The 15,818-nt window shown below is 40.8% G+C and overlaps 1 protein-coding gene and 1 pseudogene across 4 annotated transcripts in view; both read left to right on the top strand.

The window, feature by feature from the left end:
- CSNK2A2 (casein kinase 2 alpha 2) overlaps positions 1 to 15,818 on the top strand; it is a 50,261-nt gene that overhangs the window by 18,307 nt on the left and 16,136 nt on the right. For all 4 annotated transcript variants that reach the window (XM_060185449.1, XM_016186857.2, XM_060185448.1 and 1 more), the window contains exons 4-5: positions 945 to 995; positions 11,137 to 11,196. In XM_060185449.1, the coding sequence (XP_060041432.1) occupies positions 945 to 995; positions 11,137 to 11,196 (111 nt within the window). The remainder of the gene's footprint in view (positions 1 to 944; positions 996 to 11,136; positions 11,197 to 15,818) is intronic.
- Positions 13,580 to 13,644, top strand: LOC132537312 (U6 spliceosomal RNA; annotated as a pseudogene).

The raw sequence follows: 15,818 nt of genomic DNA on the forward strand, positions 1-15,818 counted from the left end.
AATATTAAAAAAAAAAATATATATATATATATATATATATTTGATTTGGGTCTGGTCAGTGACATACTCAATTGAGCACACACATTACCATGCACAAGGACTTGGGGTCAAGCCTTTCCCCTACCTGCAGCTTCATAAGTGGCAAAGTTGTGCTGCAGGTGTGTCTCCTTTTTTCTCTCTTCCCTCTCAGGTTCTGTCTCTACCTGACTAGTGAATGATTAAATAAAACAATTAGATTATATATGGTTTTTGGGAAACAGTTTTAACAGGAGGCACTCTAATGGTCTCTAGCCAAGACAGTAATTTTACATTATAGCTTAATAATAATCATATTTCTCCCTTTTTGACAATGAGAAAAACATGGTTGATTTCTAAGATGCATGATAATTTCAGTTATTTCTGACTCAAGATGAGTGGTGGATTCATGGTGTTAGCACCAAGCCCCAGCGATAATCCTGGTGGGAATAAAGAAAGTTTAAGGGAATAGAATGTCTTACTGGTAGAGCATATGCCTTGCCATGCATCTTTGCCAGGTTCAAACCTAGCACCATATGGGAGCACCCACAACAGGGGAATCTCCAGAGCTGTGGTGGTTTGTCTCTGAGTGAAAAAAATCAACCCTAGAATGAAGTCATATATGCATGAGCCCTTCACTGCACACAGAAAGAGATTCTCAGTCAGTTTTTAAAGTAGACAATAATATAACCAACCTCCCTGCATACCACACAGCAAACAGCAGTTTCTTCAATGCTCACTCTTAGATTTTTTGATAAAAATTCCAGAGCATCCTACAAATTTCAAAGGATACTTCTTTAATAGGCTCTTCATGATAAATGATCACTTTATGACTTACGTGGAATTTGGGGATGGACTAATGTAACAAACAAATTACATTTATTATTTGAATGAATGCTTAAAAAACATTAATATTCTCTCTCTTGCAGTCAAAGACACCAGCTTTGGTATTTGAATATATCAATAATACAGATTTTAAGGTGCGTATGTGTTTTCTCTTTTTGGCCTGGGGCTAATATGGGATGGGAGAGATGGGTGGGTATTCTGGAACAGACGAGGCCCAGAAATGTCATTGGTGAGAGAAGAAAATAACAAACTGACTTCCTTACAGTATGAGAACAGGATGCAGTTGGGATCTTTCGTTTGGTGAAATTACTCATCATTCTTTATCTTGCCTGTTCTGGAAATAGCTGCTGGTTTGAACCTAAGTTAATGCTTCATTTTCTGTTTTAGGACCATATAGATTTATGTATATGTTAGCATTGACTTTTGGAGGAATTGTAACTTGCTGGTAGGAAGTGATAAACAGACAAGAGGCTCTAGTAAAAGGAAGTAGTACAAACAGAAGACACAGGAAATGTAGTTAGGGACCACTACTTGACAAAACCCTATCCTGGGTCACTTTCATTTTCTTATCTTTTTATAATACATAGTAACTTTTAGACTTTGAAGGTCTTTTAAAAACTTGTGTTTGATGGGGGGGGGGGGGACGGGCAGTAGCGTAGCAGGTTAAGCACACATGGCGCAAAAACTCAAGTGCAGGCCTAAGGATCCCGTTTCGAGCCCCCTAGCTCCCCACCTGCAGGGAAGTCGCTTCATAGGTAGCAAAAAAGATCTACCGGTGTTTATCTTTCTCTCTGCCTCTGTCTTACCCTCCTCTCTCCATTTCTCTGTCCTATCCAACAACAACATCAATAATTACAATGATAAAACAACAAGGTCAACAAAAGGGGGGGAATTTTAAAAAACTTGTGTTTGAGCTTATTCTTTTCATGACCTTTTTACTATTTTTTTATTTTAATTTATAAAAAGGAAACACTGACAAGACCATAGGATAAGAGGGTTACAATTCCCACCACCAGAACTCTGTTTCCCATCCCCTTCCCTGGTAGCTTTCCTATTCTTTAGCCTTCTGGGAGTATGGACCCAGGGTCATTTTGGGATGCAGAAAGTGGAAGGTCTGGCTTCTGTAATTGCTTCCCCATTGAACAAGGATGTTGACAGGTCAATCCATACTCCCAGCCTGCCTCTCTCTTTCCCTCATGGGGTGGGGTTCTAGGGAGTCTGAGCTCCAGGACACATTGGTGGGGTTGTCTGTCCAGGGAAGTCTGGTTGGCATCATGCTAGCATCTGGAACCTGGTGGCTGAAAAGAGTTAACATATAAAGCCAAACAAGTTATTGACTAATCATGAACCTAAAGGCTGGAATAGTGCAGATGAAGAGTTGAGGGTGGAGTGTCTATGTTTTGTAGATAGCCAGTAGGCATATTTTAGTTACATCTCAAAAGGCCTGTGGCTATACTAGGTTTGTTTGTTTGTTTGTTTTTTCCCTGAGCCTGAAATCTGATATGCAGGTGGATCCAAGTTATTGTCTGGGGAGATGATGTCATGGCTGGGAAAAGGACCAGAAAGCTGGATCTGGGAAAAGAGTAGCTCCCTCATATGGGAAAGATGTATAAATATTGTTGACTATAAACAATATAGCCCGCTGCACTACCTCCTGTCCACCCCCCCCCCCAGAAAAAAAAAAGAATCTCATCCTCACATTTAATTTTTCCTAGGCAGTTATTCGAGAGTGACTCAAAACTTGGGTTAACTAGTGAAAAATAAGCATAAGTATTATGTCTTATAAGATAGTAAGCCAGTTTTATATATGATACACCTTTTCCCACATGTGACAAAAGTTTGTTGGCTTCATAGAGGTGAATTAATACTCAACTTAAAAAACAATGCTTTCATTACCACAGCAGTGCTTAGATGGTAGAGAATGGTGCTGATATTCATAGCCATCAGTGATCCATTCATCACGGTGTAATAAGTGGAAATGAGAGAGAGTGTGTACATGTGCATGCACATGCACTTCTTAGAGAATTAGGCTTTAATGAAGCTAATTATTTTGCAAATTTTAAATCTTGTCTTAATGGGACTTCATAATAAATTTCTTCTGAGATCGAGTGTGTTCAGGATGGTATGGCCAGAGACAGTAATGAAATTTTTTAAATTTCAAATGCCTATGCTTTCTACTTAACACAAACTGTACTTTATCACATTTTTACACTTAGTAAACTGACAGCTGCTTGATTGATTTAATGTTCTGGAGGTCACTAAGCAGAGATTTTTATTTGCTTAAGAAATCTTTTCTCTTGGGGGTCGGGCGGTGGCGCAGTGGGTTAAGCGCAGGTGGCGCAAAGCGCAGGGACCGGAGTAAGGATCCCGGTTAGAGCCCCTGGCTCCCCACCTGCAGGGGAGTCACTTCACAGGTGGTGAAGCAGGTCTGCAGGTGTTTGTCTTTCTCTCCCTCCTCTCTGTCTTCCCCCTCCTCTCTCCATTTCTCTCTGTCCTATCCAACAACGAATTGCGTCAACAAGGGCAATAATAATAACCACAACGAAGCTACAACAAGGGTAACAAAAGGGGGGGAAAAATGGCCTCCAGGAGCGGTGGATTCATGGTGCAGGCACCGAGCCCAGCAATAACCCTGGAGGAGGAAAAAAAAAAATTATAAAAAATTAAAAAATCTTTTCTCTCAAGTCTTTTTTTTAAAATTTTTTTATATTTATTTTTATTTATTTGTTCCCTTTTATTGCCCTTGTTTTTTTATTCTCTCAAGTCTTAACTCCTCAAAAGATGTGATACTCAGAAAAAACTTTTAATATTTAATCCCTTTTGTTGCCCTTGTTTTATTGTTGTAGTTATTGTTGTCATCCTTGTTGGATAAAACAGAGAGACATGGAGAGAGGAGGGGAAGACAGTAGAGAGAAAGATAAGACACCACTTGTGAAGCAACTCCCCCAGGGGAGTCGGAATGGAACCAGGATCCTTCCCGCTGGTCCTTGCACTTTGTGCCACCTGTGCTTAACCCGCTGCGCTACCGCCTGACTCCCAGTACTTTTTTTTTTTTTAACCAGAGCAGTGCTCAGCACTGATTTATGGTGGTGTGGGGGATTGAACTTGGGACTTGATGTAGCCTCAGGCATGAGAGTCTGTTTGCATAACCTGTCTAGATGCTATCTGTTTGCATAACATATATAGATGCTATCTATCTCCCCCCCACCGCTCAGTAAATTTTTTTTGTTTGTTTTTTTGTTTTTGTTTTTTTTTTTGCGCCACTAGGGTTATTGCTGGGGCTTGGTGGCTGCACTAGAAATCCACTGCTCCTGGAGGCCATTTTTCTCCTTTTTGTTGCCCTTGTTGTTTATCGTAGTTGTGGTTATTATTGTCGTTATTGTTGTATTGTTGTCGTTGTTGGATAGGACAGAGAAATGGAGAGAGGAGGGGAAAACGGGGAGAGAAAGATAGATATCTGCAGACCTGCTTTACCGCCTGTGAAGCGACTCCCCTGCAGGTGGGGAGCCAGGGGCTCAAGCCAGGATCCTTACGCCAATCCTTGTGTTTTGTTCCATGTGTACTTAACCCACTGCGTTACTGCCCGGTCCCCCAATTTTTTTTTTTTTAAATGGAGGAAAATTGATGTTTTTTGAGGTTGGCATATCTGAACGTATCTTTATTTTACCCTTCTAATTTATCCTTTAGGATATAGAATTCACAGGTGTTTTGTTTACCACTGTAAACCAGAGCTGATCAGTGCTATGGTTAAAAAATAATAATAAATTATATACTTAGGGCTTTGGTTTATATTGGTGCAGGGAATTGAATCTGGGACTTCAGAGCCTCAGGCATGACAGTCTCTTTACATAATCATTATGCTATCTATCCCCACTCCACAGTTGTAATTAATAATTTCTCCAGAATTTTGAAGAGATTGTTACCACTGAATTGCTTCCCACAGAATTTCAAAGACTGGTTACCACTGAAGCCATTCTGGTTTTATCTTACGTGATCTGGTTTTCTTTTTTTTCTTTTTTTGAAAACTTGTAGGGTTTTAATTTCACAAAGATGTGCTTTGTATAGGTCACTTTCATCTTCTGGATGCTTGCTGGGCTTTTTCAATCTAGAAATTCCTGTCCCTCCATTTGAGAAAAAATGTTTTTAATGTTCTTTGATTTTTCTTTCCTTTCTTCCTCACTTTCCAGAACTTATTCTAATGTTAGACTTCATATCTTCAAACTGCATTTTTGTTCTCTCTCTCTGAACTTTTAAAAATAGTATTCTATCCCATTATGTTTTATGTAATGTCTTCTGTTTTCTTAGTAAGGATATGTAGGATATTTTGCCATTGTCATCTTTGTTGTACTTTTCTTATAAAATTCGTGTGTGTGTGTGTGTGTGTGTGTATTTTTGTTATGGTTGTGTAAACCATCCTGGCTTATTAATGTCTGCTTTTATTTTAAGTGATCCTCTAAAGAGCTGATAGCTAACTCTTCTTGAAGGTACAAACTTGGCTGTTAGCTGTAACTATGAGTAGTGTCCTGTTATCTTTCAATTAATGTTCATTTTCATATAATGTTTTAAACTAATTTTCCTGACTTTTCCACCCAGTCTCTTGGCCTTCTTCAAGATTCCTGGGGTCATGGACTCTTTAGCCTTTCTGTATTAATATGGGAGTTGTTTGCTTCTGGACTCCCTATAAATAGCAGATATTTTGATTTTTCTGTTGTTTTTTATTTGCTAAGTAAATTGGACATCTGGTTTTTTTAGCTTAAAAATGTTTTTCCATCCAAGAGTTCTTAAGAATTAATCTTCCTCACATCTTCCCCCATTTTACTGTTATTTTAGAAGAGCTTCAGAGAGAAGCGCAGATAGAGGTGTAAAAGTAATCTTAGAGGAGTCGGGCGGTAGTGCAACGGGTTAAGCGCAAATGGCACAAAGCGCAAGGACCGGCAGAAGGATCCTGGTTGGAGCCCCCAGCTCCCCACCTGCAGGGGAGTCGCTTGACAAGCGGTGAAGCAGGTCTGCAGGTGTCTTATCTTTCTCTGCCCCCTCTCTGCCTTCCCCATCTCTCTCTATTTCTCTCTGTCCTACCTAACAATGATGACATCAGTAACAACAATAATAATAACTACAACAATAAAAAAAAGGCAAAAAGGGAAAATAAATAAATAAATATAATTTTTTTTTAAAAGTAATCTTAGAACAGAACTGATTTTTAGGATATTACCAGTGTGTTTGCTACTTTGAAACCAAATGAGGGTTAAGGAATAGGGTGTTTGTGTATGTCTCTGTCTCCGTCTCCGTCTCCCTCTCCCTGTCCCATATAATCTTTGGGGAAATCTAGAATTGTTTTGTTTCTGGTAAGTCACTTTGAGAAAATGTAAGCAAACCTAACTTGCCTCATCATTTTGTAGTTGATAAATGTTCTACATAAGGAATGGACAGAAAGTTTAGTTCTTGTCAAATTTCTCTTTCTGGTTTGCTATAAGATTCTTGGTACTTCTCTCTATTCATTGGAAGAGAGTTTTTATTTTCCCGTTTACTGGTAAACATCAGCAAATGTAAGTCTTCATTTATTGTCTTCTGTATGTAGGCAGAGAACAATATATATGATATGAGGTATATAAAAGCTCAGGCTACTCTACCCTGCTATTTCAAAACTTAATACAGATTGTGTTGTTTGGACACTTGACTTGAGTGAGAAGAGGGAAGTTCAGAGATCTTGCATCACCAAATAGGTGACTACCTCCTGCCACAGCATCTGTCTTCTCCCCATCATGTGGGTGCCACCATAGGCATGGAAACCAGCTGGGGCCTCTTGGGGTTTGGACAAAATGAAGAAGCCTGTGGTTCACAACAAAGTCAGAAATAACCCTGAATTTCAAAATACTTTTCTTACCTACATGAGGAATGTGTTAACTCCTGGGGGTACTATAGCACTCTGTGAACATTCCAGATGAACAGTAAACAGTGTGGGACTGCAGAGAAGAAAGAGGCTGCTTTCAGCTGTGTGAAACCTAGTTGGGGTGTTCTGACTTTAATGGGGAGGGGCCAGACTGAGGGTTCAATTCTTGGGGGGTGGGGGGGTGAAGGTCGTAAGCATAGACTTGTTCAGTCATTGTGGGGCCCAGCAGGTGGACTGCAGTAGAAGTAGACCTACAAAAGTTGACAGCCAGATTGTGGACCTTGGTGAATTAAGAATTTTAGGCCCAGGTGGTTAAATGTTAGATATATTTGCAGTTCCTGGTGAGGGGGAGGGGGTATGACAGTGAAGCTGTTATTCGGAGCTGAGTAATATAGTAGGCCTCAACAAGGAACTTCATCTAGCCAGTATTTTTTATTTAATAAAATTGATACTGGCCACTAGGGAAAGATAGAAACAAGCTGGAGGTATGGATCGACCTGCCAATGTCCATGTCTAGCGGGAAAGCAGTTACAGAAGGTAGACCTTCCACCTTCTGCATCCCATAAAGAATTTTGGTCCATACTCCCAGAGGGGGAGAAATGTTAAGGGAAATGACCAAAGGGCACTAAATTCCAATTCCACTGGGACCTGGAAAAAGAAGAAGAAAAAAGACGTTCAGAAGTCGGAATAGGTACTGTACTGATTTAGAAAGGAAGAGAAGGCAGGACCATAGGGGGGAAATGAATGTATATATTTAGAGAAATATATAGTCAACCCATGTCTGTAGCATTGGGAGAACTTCTATAGTTTCCAGTGGAGGGAATTTCTATAGTTTCCAGTGGAGGGAATGATGACACAGACCTCTCTCTGGTGGTGGGAGCAGTACAGAATTATACCCGTTCTCTCATAATTTTGTAGATCAATATTAAATCACTAATAAAAATTAAATAAGTATAAAAAATTTATACTGGTTAGAATAGTTGGAAATAGCATGCTGGCAGTCTAAGGACGTTTATTTTTATGCCCAACACAGATGCTTAGTATAAACACCACACGGTATGAGAGGAAAGCCTTCCAAAGATAAAAGTCCAGTAAAATAGCCCATATTGGTTTTCTGGAAATAAAATAGTCCAGCTCTCTGAGAGTTAGAAAATGCTCTTTTCACTTCTGTGTCCTATTTACTGACCTGAGGTTCAACTTGGCACAGTGTCTGAGAGTGACCTTCTTAACTCTCAGAAGGAAGAGCTGATTTGACACCCAAACATGTTGTCTACTGTGTGCTATACCTACAAGTTGTTAGTATATTAACTTCCTTGCTATGCAAAGCAATGGAGAGAAAGAAAACTGGGTGTTTCTGATCTCTCGAGAAGTGGTGGGGCGTGGGCATGTTTGTGCTGTTGCACCTGAGCATGAGGCCAGATCAGGGTCAGTCTCCAGTGATGAAGCAACTCCAAGGCACCACCAGCACAATCTGTGTATCCTCGTTCTGGTAGTGACTACCTGGGGTTGATGAAGTCACATTCTTAGTTTCAAATAAACTTTATTTCAGGGATTCCTTATTTTATCGGATACAGTTGGCATGAATTTTGAGTTAATTTTGAAACAATTTGGTATTATACTAGGTGGGATGATTACTGATCTCTGCTGTCCTTCATCCTTCAGAGTGACTTTTCCAACAGGAGGCAGGTTCCATTCTACTCCAGTTTGTGTTGCTGTATATGTCCATACAGCAGCGCAAAAAGCAGCTCCACTAGCTAAGACAGCCTTCCTATGTTTGTCATGGAGATCAGGTGTCCTTTTTTGATTACTCTGCCTTGTCATTATTTGCTGTGGGGGGGGGGGTTGTGGATAGCATATGGTTATGCAAAGATACTCTCATGCCCGAAGCTCCAAAGTCCCTAGTTCAATCCCTGCACCAACCATCATAAACCAGAGCCAAGCAGTGCTTTGGTATGAGAGAGATGACTTGATGCAATTGTAGGCAGGGAGAACATTTAAAGCGGAAGACCCTTACAGCTGCAACTGCAGGCTTGGTGCAAATTTGTGTCTAGTACCCTTGCTGAAATCACACACTTGGAACAGAGGGAGAATAAACTTAAAGGGAGGAGATTACAGAAAGAAACTAAATCCCAGTGTTCTTAGAAATTGTTAGGTTTGATAGCAATTAGTGGTTTTTCTTTAATTTTGGGGGGTGGGGAGGGCAAGTAGTATATTGGGTTTAAAGAAGGAAATGGATGGAACTTGGAGATACCTCACCTGGTAGAGTGCATACTTCACCATGCAGAGCATCAGGGGAAGTTCTCAACCTGTCTGTCATCCTCTTTCTTCTCCCTCTATCTGAAATTAAAAGGAAAAACAAAAGTCTACTAGGAGCAGTGGAATTACTGGGGGTAGAGGGGGTGAAGAAAATGGTATTCAGTGAAGTTTTCTTGATTCAATCACTAGTGTAGGGGTCAGGAGATGGCCCCTGGTAAAGTACACATGTTAAAATATGCAAGGACAGAAGCCTGGTGGTAGTACAGCGGGTTAAGCGCACATGGCGCAAAGCACAAGGGACCTGCATAAGGATCCCGGTTCAAGCCCCCAGCTCCCTACCTGCAGGGGGTCACTTCACAAGTGGTGAAGCTGGTCTGCAGTTGTCTGTCTTTCTCTTTCCCTCCTCAATTTCCCTCTGTCCTATCCAACAGCAGTAATAACAAGGGCAATAAAATGGGGAGGGGGAATGGCCTCCAGAAGCAGTGGATTCATAATTCAGGCACTGAGCCCTAGCGATAACCCTGGAGGGGAAAAAAAAAAAAGTGAAAGGACCTTGGTTTAAACCCCTGGTCCTCACCTGCAAAGGGGAGAGGGAGCCTTCACAGGTGGTGAAGCAGTGCCATGGGTGGCTCTAGCTCTGCTTCTCTGTCTTCCCCTCCCTCTCAATTTCTCTCGTCTCCAAAATTAAAAAAAAAAAATTAATAGTTTCTGTTGATTTTAAAGAATCTGGAGGGGGCCGAGCGGTACCACAGTGGGTTACGCGCACATGTTACAGAGCTTACAGACCCTTGTAAGGATCCCGGTTCAAGCCCCTAGCTCCCCACCTGCAGGGGGTTGGCTTCACAAGTGGTGAAGCACGTCTACAGGTGTGTCTTTCTTTCTCTCCCCCTCCTCTCTGTTTCTGTCCTATCCAACAACAACAGCAATAACAATAACAACAAGGGCAACAAAAAATGGCCTCCAGGAGCAGTGGATTCGTAGTGCAGGCACCGAGCCCCAGCGATAACCCTGGAAGCAAGAAGAAGGGAAGAAAAAAAAAAAAAAAGATTCGGGATATGTGAATGCTACTCTGAGAAAATAATTTAATATTTTTTTAAAAACTCCCAATGGGATCTTTGGATTGTTATAATGAAATCTTTCCTTGGTTTCTCTGTTTGGTCTGGACTCAATTTTCACTGCACATGTTTTTAAACATTTCATTCTACCACTCCTTTTTTCCTTTCTCTAAAACATTTTTTTCTTTCCCATCAGCTATTATGTTTTGTAGTTTTCCAGCTTGGAAGTGGTATGGGGAGAACGACAGGTGTAGATTTAAATATCTGGGACATTTCCAGTAGCTATCTTAGTTCATCTTCCTTAAGTTATTTCATGAGCCAGCTGACTTGCCACTATTTTACCATATGAAGTCATGAATTTCTTAATTCTGCTGTCCTCTTGGACCTCAGTCTCTAAGCTGTACTGTGGTGCTTCAGTGGGGTTAAGTTGTTTGGAGTGCAGACTAGGAGGAGAGTTGGACATTAACTCTAAAATAATATATGTAATTGGGTATTTATTGTGGGTACATTAAACTGGCTTTATAAAACTCCAAGTTTGTGGGACTGTAGTTGTTCAGTGATTGTGTACTAGCCTCACATATGTGAAGGCCATGGGTTTAATCCCAGGCAACCAACATATCCCCACCCAACCTGGTCCAAATAATTTATTAAAGACAAAAAAAATGAAGGGGCCAGGTCATGATACATTTGATTGAGTGCACAAGGACCCAGGTGCAAACGTCCGGTCTTTACCTATATGGGGAAAAAACTTAATAAGTGGAAAAGCAATGCTGCAGGTGTCTCTCCCCCATCTGTCTCTATACAATCAATAATAAATTAATTAAATTATAAAAATAATTTTTTAAAAACTGAAAAAAAATAAAGCACATTGACTTAAATGTTTTCCTCCCTCCGAATGGTGTTTTTTTTTTTGTTTTTGTTATTGTTTTCCCCTTTTGAAAGCTGAACTGTAGTAAAATGTCACGGAATTCTTTAGTGACTTAAAGCACTAAGTTTACAGAGTAATTGCTGGCACTTACACAGTACAATACAGTAAGACTTAATTAACTTTTTGTTTCCTGAAATCTATTTCAGCAACTCTACCAGATCCTGACGGACTTCGATATCCGGTTTTATATGTATGAACTACTTAAAGTAAGTGACATTCATAAACATTCATTTTTTTAAGTTTATTTATTAAAGGAAATAAGGTTGAGAGTAAAAAGAGAATTCAGCAGGCTATTATATCTTTTTTTATTGTTTTTATTATCTTTATTTATTGGATAGAGACAGAAATGGAGAGGGAAGGGAGGGATAGAGAGGGTGAGAGACAGAGAGATACCTGCAGTACTGCTTTACCACTTGTGAAGCTTTCCCCCTGCAGGTGGGTGCTAGGGGCTCGAACCTGGGTCCTTGCACATTGTAACATGTGCACTCAACCAGATGAGCCACCCCACCCTGCCCCCATCTTACTTTATTTTTACCAGAGCACTACTCAGCTCTGGCTTATGGTGGTATGGGGGATTGAACCTGGGACTTGAAAGCTTCAGGCTTGACCGTCTCTTTGCACATAACCATTATACTATCTCCCCCACCCAATCAGCAGGCTATTTCTTAATACCCAGAGAATTTAGTGAGTGGTACCAGGGACATTATACCAGAGATTAGAGCCACCATCTTCATGATTCTTTTTTAGCACTTGGCTTTTCTTTGTTGGTGCTTCATTAATACTGATTTCCACTTTATAATAAATTACTTTCAACTTAATGACATTTTTTTTTAATGATTTATCATTTCTCAGTTCTTGCATTAGTCTTTTGTTCGATTTGACTAGATGATCCAGGATGACTTCATCTGTATATCAGAGATGGCGTCTTGAATAGCTGAAGTCTCATCCATTTTGGTGGCACTTGGTTTCTGATGTCCTCATTTCTTTAGGTAGCAGCTAACTAGCTAGTCACAGCATACCTTTTGCTAATGAGGTACAGAGTCCAAAATGAAACTTCAAAACTGTCTTTCATCATTAATAACCAGAAACTGTGCAAGATTTTTAAATTGAATTAATTTCTTCAAGGAACTTAAAAGCACTTATCAGTAGCTCCACAGGGAGGTGGGGACTGGTGGCTTGGCAAAAGTATTAATTTTCTTACTTTATTCAGTCTTTGCTTTTGTCAGGTGTTTTTATGTCCCAGCCACTGTCCTAATTAGCTTACTCCTTTGGATGAAGACTGGGCAAATATTAGCAACACCACTTGCTATTTTTTTCTCTTTGGAACAAAAAATGAAAATGGGAAAGTGGAAATATTTAATTTCATTGATAATGTGGGAGAAACTGAGGCCAGCCGCTGCAGAGTAATTGCTGGGTGATTGCCTGAAGCTTTATACAGAGTCCAGTATCCTGATTCAGATTCAGAGATATCTGTCCTCAGGAGCAGCCCTGGTTTCATTAAGCACTGACACTGTCATTGTAGAATCTTGTTACAGCTATTGTAAAACAAAACAAAAAGAAGAAGAATGAAATAGAACTCATAGATGAGAAAATTTAAATGCAGTTTTTAAATTGCAGTGGGTTTTTTTCTTACATAAGTGAAACTTTTATTTTGTTGTTTATTGTTTTCCTTTTTTATTAGTGATTTAAGAATGCTTTACAAGATTGATTACAGGCTATAGTTCCACATTGCACCACCAACCAAAACCAAAGTTCTGTGACTCCCCCCGCATACACAATAACCATCATAGTTCTCATAAAGTATAAGTGAAACTTTTACCAAGATTGACATAGAAATAAGCTCTCACAGAAGTAGCTGCTCCCCGCTAGGGAAAGGTAGAAACAGGCTGGGTATATGGATCGACCTGCCAATGCCTATGTCTAACAGAGAAGCAGTTACAGAAGCCAGCCCTCCTACCTTCTGCACCCCAAAAAGAATTTTGGTCCATACTCCCCAAGACGGGGAGAAATGTTAGGGGAAGCTGACTAGAGGGCTCTAAAACCCAATTCCATCAGGACCTAGAGAAAGAAGAGAGGAAAAACGAAGTACATCCAGAAAGAACAATAGGTATAGGTGTGACTTAGAAAGGAAGAAAAGGCAGGGCCATAGGAAAGAAAAATGGGAAGGATAGACAGACAGTCATAGAAGATGATAGTCAACCCATATCTCTGACCTTGAGAGAATCACTGTAGTTTCTAATGGAGGGAATGGGGATACAGAACTCTAGTGGTGGGAATGGTGTGTTATTTTGTAATTTTGTAATCACTAATAAAAATAAGATTAGGGCATCGGGCGGTAGCGCAGCAGGTTAAGCACATGTGGCGCAAAGTGCAAGGACTGGCATAAGGATCCCGGTTCAAGTTCCCGGCTCCCCACCTGCAGGAGAGTCACTTCACAGGCGGTGAAGCAGGTCTGCAGATGTCTATCTTTCTCTCCCCCTCTCTGTCTTCCTCGCCTCTCTCCATTTCTGTCTGTCCTATCCAACAACAACAATAAAAAACAAGGGCAACAAAAGGGGATAAGTAAATAATTAAAAAATAAGATTAAAAGTGCTCACTTCGCCAGCACATACACTAAAATTGGAACAATATAGAGAAGATTAGCCTGGCCCCTGAAAGTAGCTGCTTCCCACAGGCAGCTGTTTAAGTAAAATTAAATGCAGTTCTCTAGTCATAGCAGCCATATTGCAAGCACTCAGGCCTCATGTGGCTGGTGACTACCATACTGGACAGTGCAGAATATTTATGTCACTGTAGATCTGTTTAACAGTGTGGTTGTTAAAAGAACCCCGAAAGTCCCTCTTATATTTACTCACCATTCCCCTCTCTGAAGATTATATTCTCACTTCTACCACATAAATTAGTCTTGCCTATTTTTAACCTTCATATACTATATGTTCTTATGTCTGGAGAAAGCAAAATTTGCTTATTCCTAGAACGTTGATCCTAGGACTGATTCTCTGGTTTATGTATTCCCTCCCACATAATATGCCTAGTATGGTGCCTTTCCTAGTCTAGTCAGTGATTCTCTTATCACGTTGTATTTGTCTCCTATTGAACATTTGATAATGTCCAGAGCATTTCTCATTGTTACAGTTGCTACTGGCATCTGGAGGGTGGATGCCAGGAATTCTGCCACTCGCCTCCCAATTGCATCTCACAACAAAGAATTTCTAGTTCACATATTCACAGTGCTGGTGAGGTGGAAGAACTATAGTCTTCTCCCACAGAAAATTAAGATTTGGATCCACATTTATACAATAAGTACATGAAAAGTTGTTCAGCTTGATTGCCCATGGCGGGGGGCATGTTAGAGATTTAACAAGGACACCCAAGGAGATAGTGCAGCAAATAGCACACTAGACTTGCCTCTGTGGGGTTCCAGGTTCAGTCCCTGGCATCTCATTATTGCATATGGCAGAATGATACTCTGCCCCCCTCCCTAGTGTGAATAAATTGATCTTTATAAAAAAATTTTAAAAACTCAAAAAATACCATTTCAAGCTCATTAAAACAGCTTTACTAAAAAATAATGACAGGTATTGAAGAGAAAAACTATGTCCCCATACATTGGTGGTGGGAATGCAAAATGGTCCGGCCTCTTTGAACAACATTCTCAGAAAATGCACACATCATGTGAAAGAATCCTACATCTAAGTCTCTTCCCCTCCTCATTTTTTTCTGTCTCTAAATAAAAAGGGATTTGGGAATGGCCTCTGGGAGCTGTGAATTTATTGTATATGGAGCCCTAGCAATAACCCATGTATGTGTGCGTGTGTGTGTGTGGGGGGGGGGATTAATGTAAACATATTCAACCCGGCATTTCTATCCCTAGGAATCTACCCAAGAGAAGTAAAAGCAAAGACTCGCACCTTTATGCTTACTGCAGCATTATTCCTAACAGCCAAAAAGTAGCCCTAATGTTCAGCTAGTACATTGATATAAAGGTCTGCCACTCAGCAGGAACAGTGCAACAGTGAATCTCAGAAATATGTTTAGTGAAAGAAAATAAATCATTATATACTATTATTTCATTTTTGGAGTGTCTTAGGAAATGCTTCTTCTTCTAGCGTTTGCCCTTCTTCCGTAGCCAGTCAACAGCGTCAGGTTGAGCCTGATGTAAAGTTTCGAGACCTCCTTTGAATCTGGAGAGGTGGCAGTCGTTGACTATGTGGGTCATAGTCTTGTCTGTAGCCGCAGGGGCAGTTCGGGTCGTCTCTGGCTCCCCAGCGATGGAACATAGCGGCGCACCGGCCATGGCCTGTTCGATAGCGATTGAGGAGGGCCCAATCATAACGTGCTAGGTCAAAGCCGGGTTGACGCTTGCAGGGGTCTGTGATGAGGTGTTTGTTCTTTACCTCAGCTGACTGCCAACTCTGTTTCCAAGAGACTGGAACAGAGAAGTTCAGTGTAGGCATAGGGGACCAGATTGGGTGACGAGACATCAAGCGTTGGACAGGGTGGGCGAAGATATCCACGTATATTGGCAGGTCCGGTAAAGCGTAGATGTGGGAAATGAACTTAGATGATGCTGCATCCCGACGAATATCTGGCGGGGCGATGTTGCTAAGAACTGGCAACATGGAACCGGGGTGGAACGGATGGTTCCAGAAATTATCCTCATGGAGGAATATAATTTGGAATCGACCAAGTGGACATGGGGGCTACAGAACCATACCGGGGCACAGTATTCTGCAGTGGAATAGCATAATGCCAGAGATGATGATCATAGTGTGGAAGCGCTCGCGCCCACCTTTGCTGCAGTTTTTATGAGATGTTCGTGAAATGA

The sequence above is a fragment of the Erinaceus europaeus genome, chromosome 2 (genome assembly GCF_950295315.1).
Source record: "Erinaceus europaeus chromosome 2, mEriEur2.1, whole genome shotgun sequence".
Lineage (NCBI taxonomy): Eukaryota > Metazoa > Chordata > Mammalia > Eulipotyphla > Erinaceidae > Erinaceus > Erinaceus europaeus.